Here is a 14,709-nt window from a genome sequence, read left to right as displayed (position 1 = left end):
CCTGACCTTTCCTCTCCTCCATTGCCTTCATGCACTCCTGAGTCCTGAATTGTCAAAATTTCACAGATAAAAAAAGAATGCTTGTAGTTGTCGATCCCAGATTCACTTCATACATGTGTTATGTCAGTGGCCGTGTGGTGGGACTATGTGTGCACAGCTAGTAAGTATTTTGTGGCTGAAAATATGACCTGTAGGTTTTTAAGGTTCACCTGCCATTGAAGTCAATGGGGCCCACCACGAACTTTGCGGTTTGTGAACTTTTGGCCACGTTCACGAAACGTCCCTTCAGAAGTTCGTCCATCTCTAATACTGAATATACCTACAAAGTTGCAGATGTTGTATCCACTTAGTTTTATATTCCATACCCAAGGAGTCCAGTGGGATAAGTCCATTCCCCACCACTGTCTGTAACAATCTTGTGTCCTCACTTCTCTGCCATTTTAGGAAGGTCATAGCCTCCATTGCTAGTGGAAACTCTAGATTACTAAAGAGAGGAGTCATAGGACTTATATATGTAGACCCTATCCCTTTCTTCATCAATCCATCCCAAACTTTCAGTGCTGAAGCGACCAAGAAAGGCATATCCCCTCAAGTAGGCCATTGTTCTCTGCTTATCCATGGCAATGATTTCAGTTTTAAGGCTGTGACCTCCTCCAGTTTCACCCACTGTTTACAATATGAGTTATGGAACCAGTCCACAATTCTGGCTACAAATACTGCTCTAAGATACATTGAAAGGTCCGGGAGATTTAATCCTCCATTTTTTTTAACCTACATAATACATTCCTACAAATTCTGGCAGGTTTTCCGACTCCCTATAGCCTTACGAAGTTGATTCAAAATGTTTGCTGAAGGATACAATGGAATGGAAGATAATTATATTCTTGAAGTTTTCCCAAATCTCTAGGAATAAATATTCCTAGATTTTTAATTAGATTTTGCTGCCACTTAAATTAAGTTTTTATTTTTTTTTTTTTTTTTTTTAAGAAGTACCACAGTATTATTTGATAATGTGCTCTTTAAAGCTTCTGATTTATTATAGTTTACTTTAAAATTACTAATTTCAGCAAAGCGTTTAAATTCCTTGATTAAATTTGGTATTGTCACCACTGGGTTCGTTATATATATATATTAGCAGATCATCCGCGTATACCGACATTTTATATTCCTTGTCCCCAACTCTAATTCCTTGTATATCTACTTTTTTTTGAATAGCTGTTGTCAGATGTTCCATAACTAATACGTGTAACAGTGGGGACAAAGGACACCCCTGTCAGGTACCATTAGATATTGAAATTATATCAGATAGATCCCCATTGGCTCATATCCTAGCTGTTGGACTATGATAAAGAGCCATTATCTTTTCCATAAGCACTGGTCCTATCCCCTATTGTCTTAGTGTCTCCTCAACAAAACGACATCCCGCCCTGTCAAATGCTTTCTCTGCATCAATTGCTAATATACAGGATGGGATGGCATGTTTCCGGACATATTCCACAAGTGTCAGAGTGTTATCTCTCACTTTGCGCCCCTTTAAAAATCCCACTTGATCTGAGTGAATATGTGCTAGTAATATTGGTGTAAGTCTATTCGCAATAATCTTCTAATACAGTCAAAGGTCAATATTTGTTAAAGAGATCGGTTGATAATTTCCACAGACCGTGTGATCTTTCTCAGGTTTGGAAATAAGCGAAATGTACGCCTGCATACCTTGTGAGATGAATGGTTGGGAGGCAGACACAGAATTAAAGGTTTGTTTCATTATTGGGGTTAATGGTTCCCTAAATGTCTTGTAGAAACATGGGGTGAATCCATCAGGACCCGGACTCTTTCCCAGTACCAATGAATTTTCAACTTCAGAATTCGAAAACTCTCTTTCCAACTGTTCTATTTATATTGTTGTTAAAGTTGCTATAGCTGTTTCCTCAATGATGTACCGCTGTGTACTCTGCTGAAATATGTCAGGATCCCTGTCTACCAACTGATTTGGTATATTATATAATGTGGAATAAAAGGAATGGAATGATTTCAAAATTCCTTTTGGGTCGTATACTACATCGCCTTCTTTGGTTTTAACTTCTACAATAGATGTAGTGGATATACGCTGACGCAAAGCTCTTGCTAAAAGTTTACCTGGTTTACTGCCTTGTTGATAATATAAAGTGCAGTTGTTATCTCTAACCCGTAATGTTTGTTCATTTAATAAAGTTTGTAATTCTAATTGCATTTCTGTTAATTTTATTAACCCCTTCCCGCCGGGCGTACGCAGATGTGCGTACTCGGATTTCGGGGGTTATACCGGGATGATGCCCGCACCTGCAGGCATCATCCCAGTACCGTTTTGCAGAGCGGGCGATCGGCTATCCAGCCATAACAACCGATGCGGCTAAAAACTGCTCGGCTGTTATGCCGGAGGAGCGGGAGGGGACGTCCCCCCCTCCCGCCGCCTCCCGCCGCTCTTACTGGTACTCCCGATTGAAATTCACGATCGGATGCCTCCGGCTGCAGGGCAGGGACTGGAATGAAGCTGTAAGCGGCTTCGTTCCAGTCTCCTAATTGTAAACACGGAAACGACGTCATGAGGTCACTTCCTTCCACATCTTTTAGACCCCCGATCCCTCCATAAAGAGTATCTGTTACCACCTATTACTGTCACAAGGGATTTTTACATTCCTTGTGACAGCAATAAAAGTGATCAAAAATTTTTTGGGGGAAAAAAAAATATTTATTAATTTTAAAATAAATTAAATAATTAAAAAAAAGTGTTAAAGTGCCCGCCGTCCCCGCGAGCTCTCGAAGCAAAGAAAATGCATACGGAAGTCGCGCCCGCATTTGTAAACGGTGTTCAAATTACACATGTGAGGTATCGCCGCGATCGTCAGAGCGAGAGCAATAATTCTAGCACTAGACCTCCTCTGTAACTCTAACCTGGTAACCGTAAAAAAATGTAAAGCCTATTGAGATTTTTAGGTACCGTAGTTCATTCCACAAGTGCGTGCATTTATAAAGTGTGACATGTTTGGTATCTATTTACTCGGCGTAACATTATCTTTCACATTATGCAAAAAAATTAGGCTAATTTTACTGTTTAGTTTTTTTTTTTTAATTCATGAAATTGTCCCTTTTCCCCAAAAGTTGCGTTTAAAACACCGCTGCACAAATACCACGTGACATAAAATATTGCAACAATCGCCATTTTATTCTCTAGAGTCTCTGCTAAAAAATATATATAATGTTTGGGGGTTCCAAGTAATTTTCTAGCAAAAAATATGGATTTTAACTTGTAAACACCAAATGTCAAAAATAGGCTTAGTCACGAAAAGGTTTAAATACTCTGATAATGGATTTTGTTTGTGTTGTTTTTCCAGTTTAGCTATTTCTTTTAGGAGCCAGGTTAGTGTGTTTCCTTTATCTTTTTTTAGTCTAGCCCCATGTTTTATAAATAGGCCCCGCAGTACACACTTAAGGGTTTGCCATTGGATAGGTAAGGAAACAGTATCCGCTGCATGATCCATTACAAAATTCTTTATTGCTAACCCAATCTCTGCCTTACAGGCCACATCATATAGTAGATTATCATTTAATCTCCATGTACCTCTGGTTGGATTTCCACTGGACATAGCCAGTATCAAGAATATCGGTACGTTATTCGACCATACAAAGCTACCAATCGCAGATGAGGAGGTCACAGCCACTCCCAACTGATTTATCAAAAAATAATCTATTCTATGATATGTACTATGAACTTTTGAATTTAACGTATAGTCCCTATCTGTTGGGTGAAGAGCCCACCATATATCTACTAATTGGTGTTTATCTAACATATCCTTAAATTTCTTTTTTGCCATAAAACAGTAAATAAGAATGCATTTCATGGGAGGATACCACAGAGGAAGCCACTGCTGTCCAAAAAAAAACATTGCTGCACGTTTACAGTTTGCACAAGAGCACCTAGATGTTGCACGGCAGTACTTGCAAAATATTCTGTGGACAGATGAAACCAAAGTTGAATTGTTTGGAAGAAACACACAACACTATGTGTGGAGAAAAAGAGGCACAGAACACCAACATCAAAACCTCATCCCAACTGTGAAGTATGATGGTGGAGGCATCATGGTTTGGGGCTTCTTTGCTGCGTCAGGGCCTGGACGGATTGCTATCATCCAAGAAATAATGAATTCCCAAGAAAACTGAAGCTCAACAGAAGATGGGTGTTGCAACAGGACAACGACCCAAAGCATAGATGTAAATAAACAACAGAATGGCTTAAACAGAAGAAAATACGCCTTCTGGAGTGGCCCAGGCAGAGTCCTGACCTCAACCTGACTGAGATGCTGTGGCATGACCTCAAGAAAGCGATTCACACCAGACATCCCAAGAATATTGCTGAACTGAAACAGTTCTGTAAAGAGGAATGGTCAAGAATGACTCGTGACAGTTGTGCACGTCTGATCTGCAACCACAGGAAAAGTTTGGTTGAAGTTATTGTTGCCAAAGGAGGTTCAACCAGTTATTAAATCCAACAGTTTTTTCCACCTGCACTGTGAATGTTTACATGGTGCGTTCGTCATAAACATGGTAACATTTAATTCTTTGGGTGTTATTAGTTTAAGCAGACTGTGATTGTCTATTGTTGTGACTTAGATGAAGATCAGATCACATTTTATGACCAATTTGTGCAGAAATCCATATCATTCCAAAAGTGTTCACATACTTTTTTTTGCAACTGTATATAAACCTTATACCTTGGTGTGTGTTTGTGAACAAAAATTATCTCTCTCCATTTCTGTTATTATTAAGTGATTTTCAACAATCAATATGTCCGCCAAACATTCATTCTCTCATACCACTTCCTAAATCAATATTGTGCAGTTTTCAAATGAGTCCCTAAGAATCTCATAATCTATTTTTTTATTTTTACATGTTTTCCCATATAATACCATGTCAGCAATGCTATTGCTTGTCCCTTTTTTCTACCCCTTTTCCCCCTCTTTTTCCTTACCCCTCCCTTCTCATTGCCCCCCCCCCCTTTCCCTTTACTCCTCTCCCCGATAGGTGGGAAGAGAACCCCCCCCCCCCCCATCTCCCATGATCTACTATAGTATTGAATATTAATTTCATCTTGTGCTTACCATATAGATCCATTTCACCAGTAATCATTAATACAGGATACCCTTTTTTTTTTTTTTTTTTTTCCTTTTTCTCCTTTTCCCTCTCCCTCCTCCCTGCAAAAAAAATCCCTCCCCGTTTTCCAATCCTTTTTTTCCCCCCTCGGGGCCTCTCCCCTCCCTTATCCTCCCCCCAGCATTCTCTCCTTTCTTCCTTTATTATTTATCTTTTATTATAGTATCTTCCTAGAAAATCATGGGCAGCTGGAGGCAGTTCACAAAATTAGGGAGATCCTCCAAATCCCAAAATGTAATTTTTTGCCCATTTTGATATACAATAATCTGCAGGGAAATCCCCATGTATACAGTATCTCTTTGTCTATAAACACCTCCAATAGTGGTTTAACCGTTTTCCTCACCATCAAAGTATATCCGGATTGGTCCCGCATAAAGATTAGTTGCATCCCCTCATATTCAAAAACGTTTTGTGACCGTGCTGCTGCCATGATCATTTCCTTGATGTGAAAAAAATGTATTCTGCAAATCACATCTCTGGACTTCCCTGGGTCAGAGTCTATGGGCTCCTGTACTCTATGTACCCATTCAATCAATATTTCTGTCTTTATAGGGAGTTTTATAAAAGTGTTAAATATGCTCTGAAGCATCAGTTTCAAATCTTCTTTTCCTGTTATCCCTCTAATTCTAATGTTTTGTCTACTTCTATTTTCGAGGTTGTCAAATCTGTTCCTTATGTATTTCAGATTACAATCATAGTCTAGGTTTTTTTTCTTCCAACTGTGCCATTTTTTTTGATCCATTAATGCCAATCTAGCATCTAGAATATCGATCTTGTTGTGTATTGGCCAGTGATATTTTCAACGACTGAATTTCAGCCTTGTATGAGGTTTCCAGCCTATACACATACTTATCCATATCCTCTCTTGTTGGTAAGGATTTAATATATGCCTGCATATCCCAAGAATGGTCATCCTCTGGCCTTTCTATATCCATAGTGTGTTGTTGCATATTGCTCAAGGTGGTGACCCCTGCGCTCGCTACTTCCGTTTCTCTTATAAGAGAGGCAAAATTTATCTCTGCAGCTAAAGAGGTTTCAAATCGACCTTGTGATTTTTGAAAAAAATCCCTTGGTATCAGTTTTTTGGGCGGATTGGGGTTTAGGTGGGTTTTTAATTGTCCCCCCTGTACAGCCCCTCTTTGCTTTCTGTGTGTGAGTCCCATTTGGTGGCATGATACTCCCTAGTTTATTAGCATAAGGGATTTCATAGGGATTTACAATTTTTACTCCAACTATCATGCCAAGTCTTGATTACTTAGGAAGTGCATTTAACATATAATAAGTCTATGTTGGTAATTGCAGTTAAGTTATCCAAAACCATTTTTCCCAGCGATCACAAAAATTGTATATATGGATCAGAATGCACTTTTTATGGTACCCTTTTTGATACCTATTATGTCCCATATATAACATCCATCCTCATTGTTTTATTTCTGATATAGTTATAGTTGCCACAAAAAGATAATAAGTATCATAATAGGTATCCCAATTTATATGAATCTGTACCTGTAAGCAGCCTCTTATTGATCCAAGCTCTGAGTTGTATTACCCGTGGGTCTGTAGGGTCCGGAGGACTGTGGTAACCCTCGGCTTCATAAACAATCCAAGCACCTAGCCCGTTCCCTCAATAACCTGCACCAAGCTTCACAGCAGCTGCCGCAATCTTTACAGTAATTGTCTAGGGCTTGATTCTTCTGTCCCCCCTCCATCGGGTACCAGAGGACTGTGGCATCAACACCGGGTCCCGGAGGACTGTAAGCCTGGAGGCCAGAGCAGTGAGCCGTCTCAGGTTCAGCTCTGATCGTGTCCATGCAGTGGAGCTTCATAGTTTTCGCCCAAGATCTCGCAGTAGATGCCAAGAGACACTCATGTACTCCCCCAGTACTCTCTTACAGCAGGAATGAGCCCAAAAGAACTATCAGTTATCAATTAGCTACTGTCATACTTCCCCATGAAACGTGATAGAAATTTGAAAACAAGCATAAGAGGGGTCCCTGAAGTTAGGGAGTCAATTCAGCATAAACTTACCACTTTTGGGCAAAGAGGTTCCCAAGTATAAAAATAGAGCAGACACATGTGCCTAGACACAGGCTTTAAAGGCAATCAGCAGCCATTTCAACCAACACTAAATTTGCAATATACTAAAGATTCTTCTATAAATGCTTCTGCATCAAGTGATAAATTCCATATACATGAAAGTGAACAGGTTTTTAACATTTTAAGAATATTACCTGTTTTGAACCATGCTCATTGTTATCCAGTCTGAAGGATAAACATTTTTTCCAATAAGATCTTTAAACATGATAAATGTTTCCATCAGGAAATCCTAGAAAGGAGTAAAAAACACTTTATTTAGGAAGGAACAAACATTTTCTGTAGTGGAAATAGCTAGCCGAATGATATGACTAGCCTGGCATAACAGCATCTAATTAAAATGAAGAGTAAAACTTACATTATTAGGACAGAATATCATAGAGATCTCAATCGCAAGGGTTTGTTTGCATAGATTAGGAGCTTGTCTCTCAAATGGGGGTTCTGAAAGGAGCACTTGTGGCAATGCACAAAGCACATGCGTATAGGGGTAGGGTATGGTATTGTAGGATGTACTGGATATGCCTTGTGTCATTAAGTAAAATATTACAGCTTGCTAATGATACACATATGATTTATGCAGGACTTACCAGTAAGTCTGAGCTTGACTGAAATATTTCAATGTAGTGAGTATAATGCTGGTCACCCATCTGGTCTAGTATTGCAGTCATGCATGCCACAAAATGACCCTAAAAATGTACATAAATTTAACAAGGCTTCACACAAGTTACATAATTATTAAAGAAAAAGTGGTTTCTGGCTGTATGCTGTTGGAACACAAACTGACAATATAACACTTAACAGACACATCATAGGTAGAAAGAAAAAATAAAATGAGGGCAGTGACATATGTTTACATGCACACCACTATTCAGCATGGTAGAGAGACAACAATTAAGTTGCAATTGAAAAACTCTTTTGAAAGACTGTGCTTCCAACTACATGTTGAATTTTTAAAATAGAGTGAAAGACTCACTTTAAATGACCATTATGGTCATTCAATACTTCCTGTTAACCACACACAGCGTATATTCTGTTCAACATAAAAAACAGGTATTTTCAAACATTTGTATATTTGCCATATGTTGGGTAGATAAAAACTTTAAAACATTTTTAATATTTTAAACATTTCAAAATTGTTTGTAAGTGTAATTTAGCAATGTACAATCATTTGAATTGAATTGAATTTCAATCTCCTTTTTTCTGACTAACCAGAATCCACATAATCAATCTTCCTGACTAACTAGCAGTTCAATATATACAGCCTGACTAACTGGTCCCATCGGAAGTAGAAGAATAAAAAAATCAAATTTCCTTCCCACCACTGTCCCCTGCAGTATTTCATTAAAGTGCACAGGGCATGTGTAGTGCATCCTGTCCTTCTGTCCCACTGCCACTCCCCCCTTACACTTACCAGCAATTCTTGACTGTCAAAATGACAGCAGGGATTTTCTGTGTTAATACAACAGCTACAGAACCTATTGTTGTCCAAAGAATGGAGCATCTGACACAGTGTCTATAAACACTGCTTAGATGGGACTTTGTTACATTTGTATTTATTCTGTTTTAATCTGCAATCATCTGCAAATTAAAGGGATTAGCTTCTATATATATATATATATATATATATATATATATATATATATATATCACATTCTCCAGGTTCTCATTTGATATAAAGCAGGAGTGGCCAACCAGTGGCCCGGGGGCCACATGTGGCACGCGGAGCCCTTTGATGTGGCCCGCGACCTCCTGCTCTGGGGTGGCGAGTTAGCAAGCCCAGATCGTAGGTTGCCGACCCGGTTGCCGAAGCTGGTGGTAGAGGAAGAAAACAACTGCAGAGCCCATAAGCCAACGCTTCCTGTAGAGTGCCGGCTTTTGCCACAGGCAGAGTCTATGGAAATGTTCAGTTAACCCACAGCACTACCCTGCACCCACGGTGTGGGTAATAATCATTGTGAAAGCAGTTTAGGCCCTTTTCACATGATCGGCCCTGACCCTCTATTCACCTCTACAGAGCGGCAGATGTAATCAGACTTTTGTCCGTTTACTTCAGCCTGCCTCCAATCCGGTCCTAAAAATCTGATTAAAAAAAATAGGAGGGAGTTCGCCCCCTTCCATCTGGGTGGATCGGATCGGACGCCTATAGAGTAGCCGTGAACTGTCATCCGCCCACTCCGCTCATTGTAGCTCGCGGCTGGTTACCAAGTTGCTTAAGTGGCCATCACTCTTAAAAAGGTTGGACACCCCTGATATAAAGCCTACATGAATTAATAGTGTAAGATTAAATTTACACACAAGTAGTTTAAAATTTTAGTTAGACAAACAGCAGCACAGACAGATACATGTGTGCTGTTTTTGTAACAATCACATAGCGTTTATATTAAATGTATAAATATTTGTTGAATGAATATACAGTAGATAGCAAAAAACTGCTGTTAAATAACTTCCAAAAATTTGTATAAAATTTGCAAAAAATATAAAAATAAAACTGGTCCAAGGCCATTATGATATTAATATGTATGGTATTGATCTACTTACAGTTAATTCCTGATCTCTCTCCATCATTATGACTGTCCTGTTTACTGTTCGCAGGAGTTGGTCAGTTATTTCTAGGATATGATGGTAAGTTGTTGTCTGTTTAAAAAAATGATTTGAATATATTTTTCAATATAAGATAATTTATTGGATATACAGTACATACTTGTTGCATAGGTGTCAAAATAGGATTTTCATATCACAAACACACACATTTTACTGGACGTCATTTATTTGCATTTTGAAAATGCCTAGTATTGTAAGAAACATTGGATAACCAGGCTGAACAAGTCCAAATCCTTTGCCTGGCCATGAACTCCAGCTCTTTGTGGAGAATTCCAAGGCCCTCGGAGACCAACTGAAAGATACAAACTTGTGAGCCTATGCTGGCTGTGCCTTCTTCTCCTTGTTGGATGGGCCAGGTACAACTCCCAAGGCAGGCATTACAGAAGACCTTTGAATAAGATTGGCAATCTCCACAAGTGGCATTTCTCAATTTAAACTTACTCCACTACTCTCCAACACTGCCTTGTTACAAACCCTATCACTATTTTACTAAATGTCCTTTGTGATCCTTATGGTAGTGATCAATGTGATCACGTACAATGTAAGGGGCTTAAATACAAAGAAAAAAGCTATAAAATCAACAATGAACTTCAATTCCTGGGAGCTAGTGTGGTATGCCTACAAAAGATGTATATTACTCACACGGCAGGGATCAAATTAGCATCATTCCAATTCCCGGGCTGGCTCTATGGAGACGCGCCATCAGCACACTCAAGAGCAGTGGCCATTGGCTTTAATAGGTCAATAAGGTTAGAAGCAGAGGAACACCTGGCAGACCCAGAAGGAAGGTATCTGTTTATAAAAGGTAAAATGTTTGACATGAGGTGTACGATAGCAAATGTGTATGCACCCAACAGGAACCCTGATAGAGATCTTAAGAAAGTACTGAGAAAACTTGAGGATTTCAAGGAGGGAAATTGATTGCGGCCGGGGACTTGAATTGGACTCTTGACCCAAGGATGGATACCTCAGGTGGAGGAACCCAAATGTCTCAGCAGAGACAGAGATCAGTTAAGAAAGCATTGGCCAATTGGCAACTGGTAGACACATCCATTGATGCTGGCTGTGCCTCAGGGTCTTCTCTTTGTTGGATGGGCCAGGCACAACTCCCAAGACAGGCCTCACAAAAGACCTTTGAATAAGATTAGCAATCTCCACAAGTGGCATTTCTCAATTTAAACTTTATACTCCACTACTCTCCAACACTGCTTTGTTCCAAACCCTATCACTATTCTACTAAATAACCTAATGTCCTTTGTGGTCCTTAAAGTCTTTTGTCTTCTCCATTAAGGCCTTGTCATAAAACGTCAGCCTCAGTAATGACTTCCATGTTGTCCAAGTAATCCAGCACTACCTTTAGCTAAGGGAGATACATCCACTTCTTTTAGGAGCTCCTTAAGGCTGGGTTCACACTAGTGCGAATTGGAATGCGAGTTTACCCACATCCAATTCACACAGTAGGAGATTGTGACCGGATCTCTATAGAGCGGGTTCACATATCTCCACAGCGGCTCCAGTGCGATTTTCACAGGAGCCCTGTACATCTTTTGGTCCATCTTAGGTCCAAATCCAGCCAAAAATTCGGCCTGAAATCGGATATGAAACGGTGAACGTGGGACGCATCGGACTCCTGCTGTGAGCCACTGCGTGCTCATATGTGAGCCCAGCCTAAAGGAAATCTGTCAGTAAAAAAAAAAAAAAATCAAAGCCATTTTTTCTCACTCATTTGTTAAAGTAGAACTATAGGCAAAACACTTCTTTTCATTTTGGATAGCGCAAGTAAGAGTTAAAACCCCATCCCAGATATTTTTTTTCGTCATCTGTGTCCCATTACTGAGATTTCCTCTCACTTCATCTCCCATAGCCAATCAGGAAGTTATTGGAAATCCCTACAAATGTAGGGAATTCCTTATGGACCCCAGGCCAAAAAAACTAGTGTCCCCTTGGAATATTTAACTTTTATTACTTTTCTGGGGACAATCCAAAATTAAAATGTTTTGTTTACTTTCACTTTTAATGGTAAACAGGAGAAATATAGAGAATGAACCTCCTTAACGGGGTACAGACCGCAATACAAACTGACAGTTATTCTAATCCATTTGCCCTCTATCCAAAACTAGAAAAAAAAATGTTCCTTTAGTTATACTTTATTATGCATAATGGCTGTCACACTGATCTCATACGTTTTACTTTACTGTACATCCAGTGACTGACTCAGAACAAGCATGTGTATATCAGCTTGTTGACCCTTTGTGTCTTCTTCAAATAGATTCATGTTAAATTGAAAAGCCCATTTTCATAGCTTGCTAGTACCTTTCTGCTGATTACCCTCTGTGGCCACCCACCCTCTGTGTGCCAGTAGTTTTATTTTCATAGCTAACAATGCGTGTGAAAGTAAGCCAAACTACATTTTTACACCTTACATATTAACTGATGGTTCTTTCCTTTCAGTGCTCTAATATTCTGATATTCAATTTCCATTGTCCATACCTAAAGAATGTCAGTACTTTGGCCTAAGGCATGCACAAAACACAAGGCACCTGGATAGTTTGGTAATTATAATAAAATCTGCTTCAGGAATGGCAGAATATTTATTTTTTTGCTGATTTCTGACATTGTATAAGATAATTCCTATATTCCCATTTTTAGAAAAAAGGCATGTATTGTGTGAAGTTCATTAGAAGATGATTGTGTCCCATTGATGCATTTTTGATATAAAATTAATATTTTTCAGTTATTTACAATTTAGCAATTTTGTAATATATGTATTTTTTGAATGGATGTCAGTTTGTATCTATGTCTACTTTTAGTTATCTCTACCCACAGTTATGTTAACAGCCCAACTACAGCTAAACTTCTCGACTTAACCTCATCTTTTGACCTAACACAATGGACACATACTTCCACTCACACCAATGGTAATACACTTGACCTTGTATTCTCCCATCTCTGCAACCCTGGCAACCTCACAAACTCCCCTTTTTCTCTCTCTGATCACAACCTCATTAGTTTCACTGTATCCTTGCCTCCAACCTCCCATCCCTCCAAACAGCAAATAATTAGTTGTAGGAACCTTCGCCACCTTAACCCCTCTCTTCTCAATTCTGCTACTGACCAAGTATATGACATAATCTCTCCCCTGTCCTGTCCTGACCTGGCCACCTCTGTCTACAACAGTTCGCTCTCATCATCACTAGATGCACTTGCTCCTCTAGAATCAGGCCTGACCATTACAACCCTGGCAAACTGACAACACTAGAAATCTCAAGAGACATTGTTGCGCTCTTGAATGACTGTGGCATAAAATCAAATGCCTGCAACACTTCACCCTATATAAATCTGCCCTTCTAAAAACAATTCCTGCCTCCATGCTGCCAAACAAGCCTACTTTGTTTCTCTTATTAATACTTTGTCATCCAGTCCCCGTTGGCTCTTCTCAACCTTTAACTCTCTGCTTCGTCCCCATACCCTCTACCCACTAACTCACTCACTGCCCAAGAGATTGCCAATCACTTCAAAGACAAGATTGATGCAATTTGTGAAGACACCTCCACTGTGCGTACATTTTCCCCACCCAACATACCTTGCCTAACAGCACTTTCAACACTCTCCTCTTTTGAATTGGCTACTACTGAAGAGGTTGCAAAGCTTTTCTCAGATGCCTTCCTAACCAATTGTCCCTTGGATCCTGTTCCCTTACAACTACTAAGGTCACCCTCTTATTCTATCCTATGCTCCCTCACTCACAGCTTCAATCTCTCCCTCTCTAGTGGCACCTTCCTCTGCCCTCTAAAACATGCGCAGATCACTCTCATACTTAAAAAGCCCTCACTGGACCCCACCAATCTAAACAACTTAAGACCCATCTCATTGCTCCCATTTACCTCTAAACTTCTAGAACACTTAGTCTACAACCATCTTAGCTCCTACCTCAGTGAAAATAACCTTATTGGCCCATTACAGTCTGGCTTTCGCTCGCAGCACTCCACGGAAACTGCCTTACTAAAACTCCCTAACGATTTACTAACTGCTAAAACCAACAGCCATTACTCCATACTCCTACTACTTGATCTCTCTGCGGCCTTAGATACTGTTGACCACCCGCTCCTTCTCAATAAACTACATTCCCTTGGCCTCCGAGATTCTGCTCTAGCCTGGTTCTCTGCCTATCTATCACAGCGCTCCTTCAGTGTCACCTAAAACTCTGTCTCTTCCTCTCCATTGCCCCTTTCTGTGGGGGTCCCCCGAGGCTCTGTTCTTGGACCCCTTCTCTTCTCTATCTACACTTCCTCCCTTGGTCACTTGCTAACCTCCCATGGCTTCCAATACCACTTATATGCTGATGACACCCAAATCTATCTGTCTACTCCTCACCACACTCTTTCAGTCTCCTCTCGCATTGCTAACTTACCATCTGCCATATCAGCATGGATGTCACACCACTTCCTTAAACTAAATCTCTCTAAACCTGAGCTATTAATATTCCCCCCTGCACATGTCCATCTCTATGACTTTTCCATCAAAATCAACAATGCAGCCATCAGGCCCTCCCCTCACGCCAGGGTACTCGGTGTAATCCTAGACTCTGATTTGTCATTTCAGCCCCAAGTCCAATCATTGTCAAAAGTTTGTAGAATTCACTCTCCGTAAAATTTACCACCTTTTTAACAAATGAAACCGCCAAGCTCCTCATTCCCTCCCTTGTTATCTCTCGCCTTGACTATTGAAACTCCCTTCTCATTGGCCTACCTCTCCATAGGCTTTCACCTCTTCAGTCTATCATGAATGCTGCTGCCAGACTTTTCCACCTTACCAACCGCTCAGTGTCTG

The 14,709-nt window shown here is 40.0% G+C and overlaps 1 protein-coding gene across 2 annotated transcripts in view; it reads right to left on the bottom strand.

The window, feature by feature from the left end:
• The window catches only part of DOCK2 (dedicator of cytokinesis 2), a 513,334-nt gene that overhangs the window by 304,201 nt on the left and 194,424 nt on the right, over window positions 1-14,709 (bottom strand). For both annotated transcript variants that reach the window (XM_077473501.1, XM_077473502.1), the window contains exons 27-29: window positions 9,817-9,912; window positions 7,866-7,964; window positions 7,416-7,510 (exon numbers count right to left, since the gene is read on the bottom strand). In XM_077473501.1, coding sequence (XP_077329627.1) covers window positions 7,416-7,510; window positions 7,866-7,964; window positions 9,817-9,912 — 290 coding nt within the window. The remainder of the gene's footprint in view (window positions 1-7,415; window positions 7,511-7,865; window positions 7,965-9,816; window positions 9,913-14,709) is intronic.

This window comes from Lithobates pipiens, unplaced genomic scaffold (genome assembly GCF_037356315.1).
Source record: "Lithobates pipiens isolate NorthernLeopardFrog02 unplaced genomic scaffold, aLitPip1_a1.2 Scaffold_8, whole genome shotgun sequence".
NCBI lineage: Eukaryota > Metazoa > Chordata > Amphibia > Anura > Ranidae > Lithobates > Lithobates pipiens.
The sequence above is the reverse complement of the archived record's forward strand: the minus strand, read 5'-3'. Positions and strand labels throughout refer to the sequence as shown.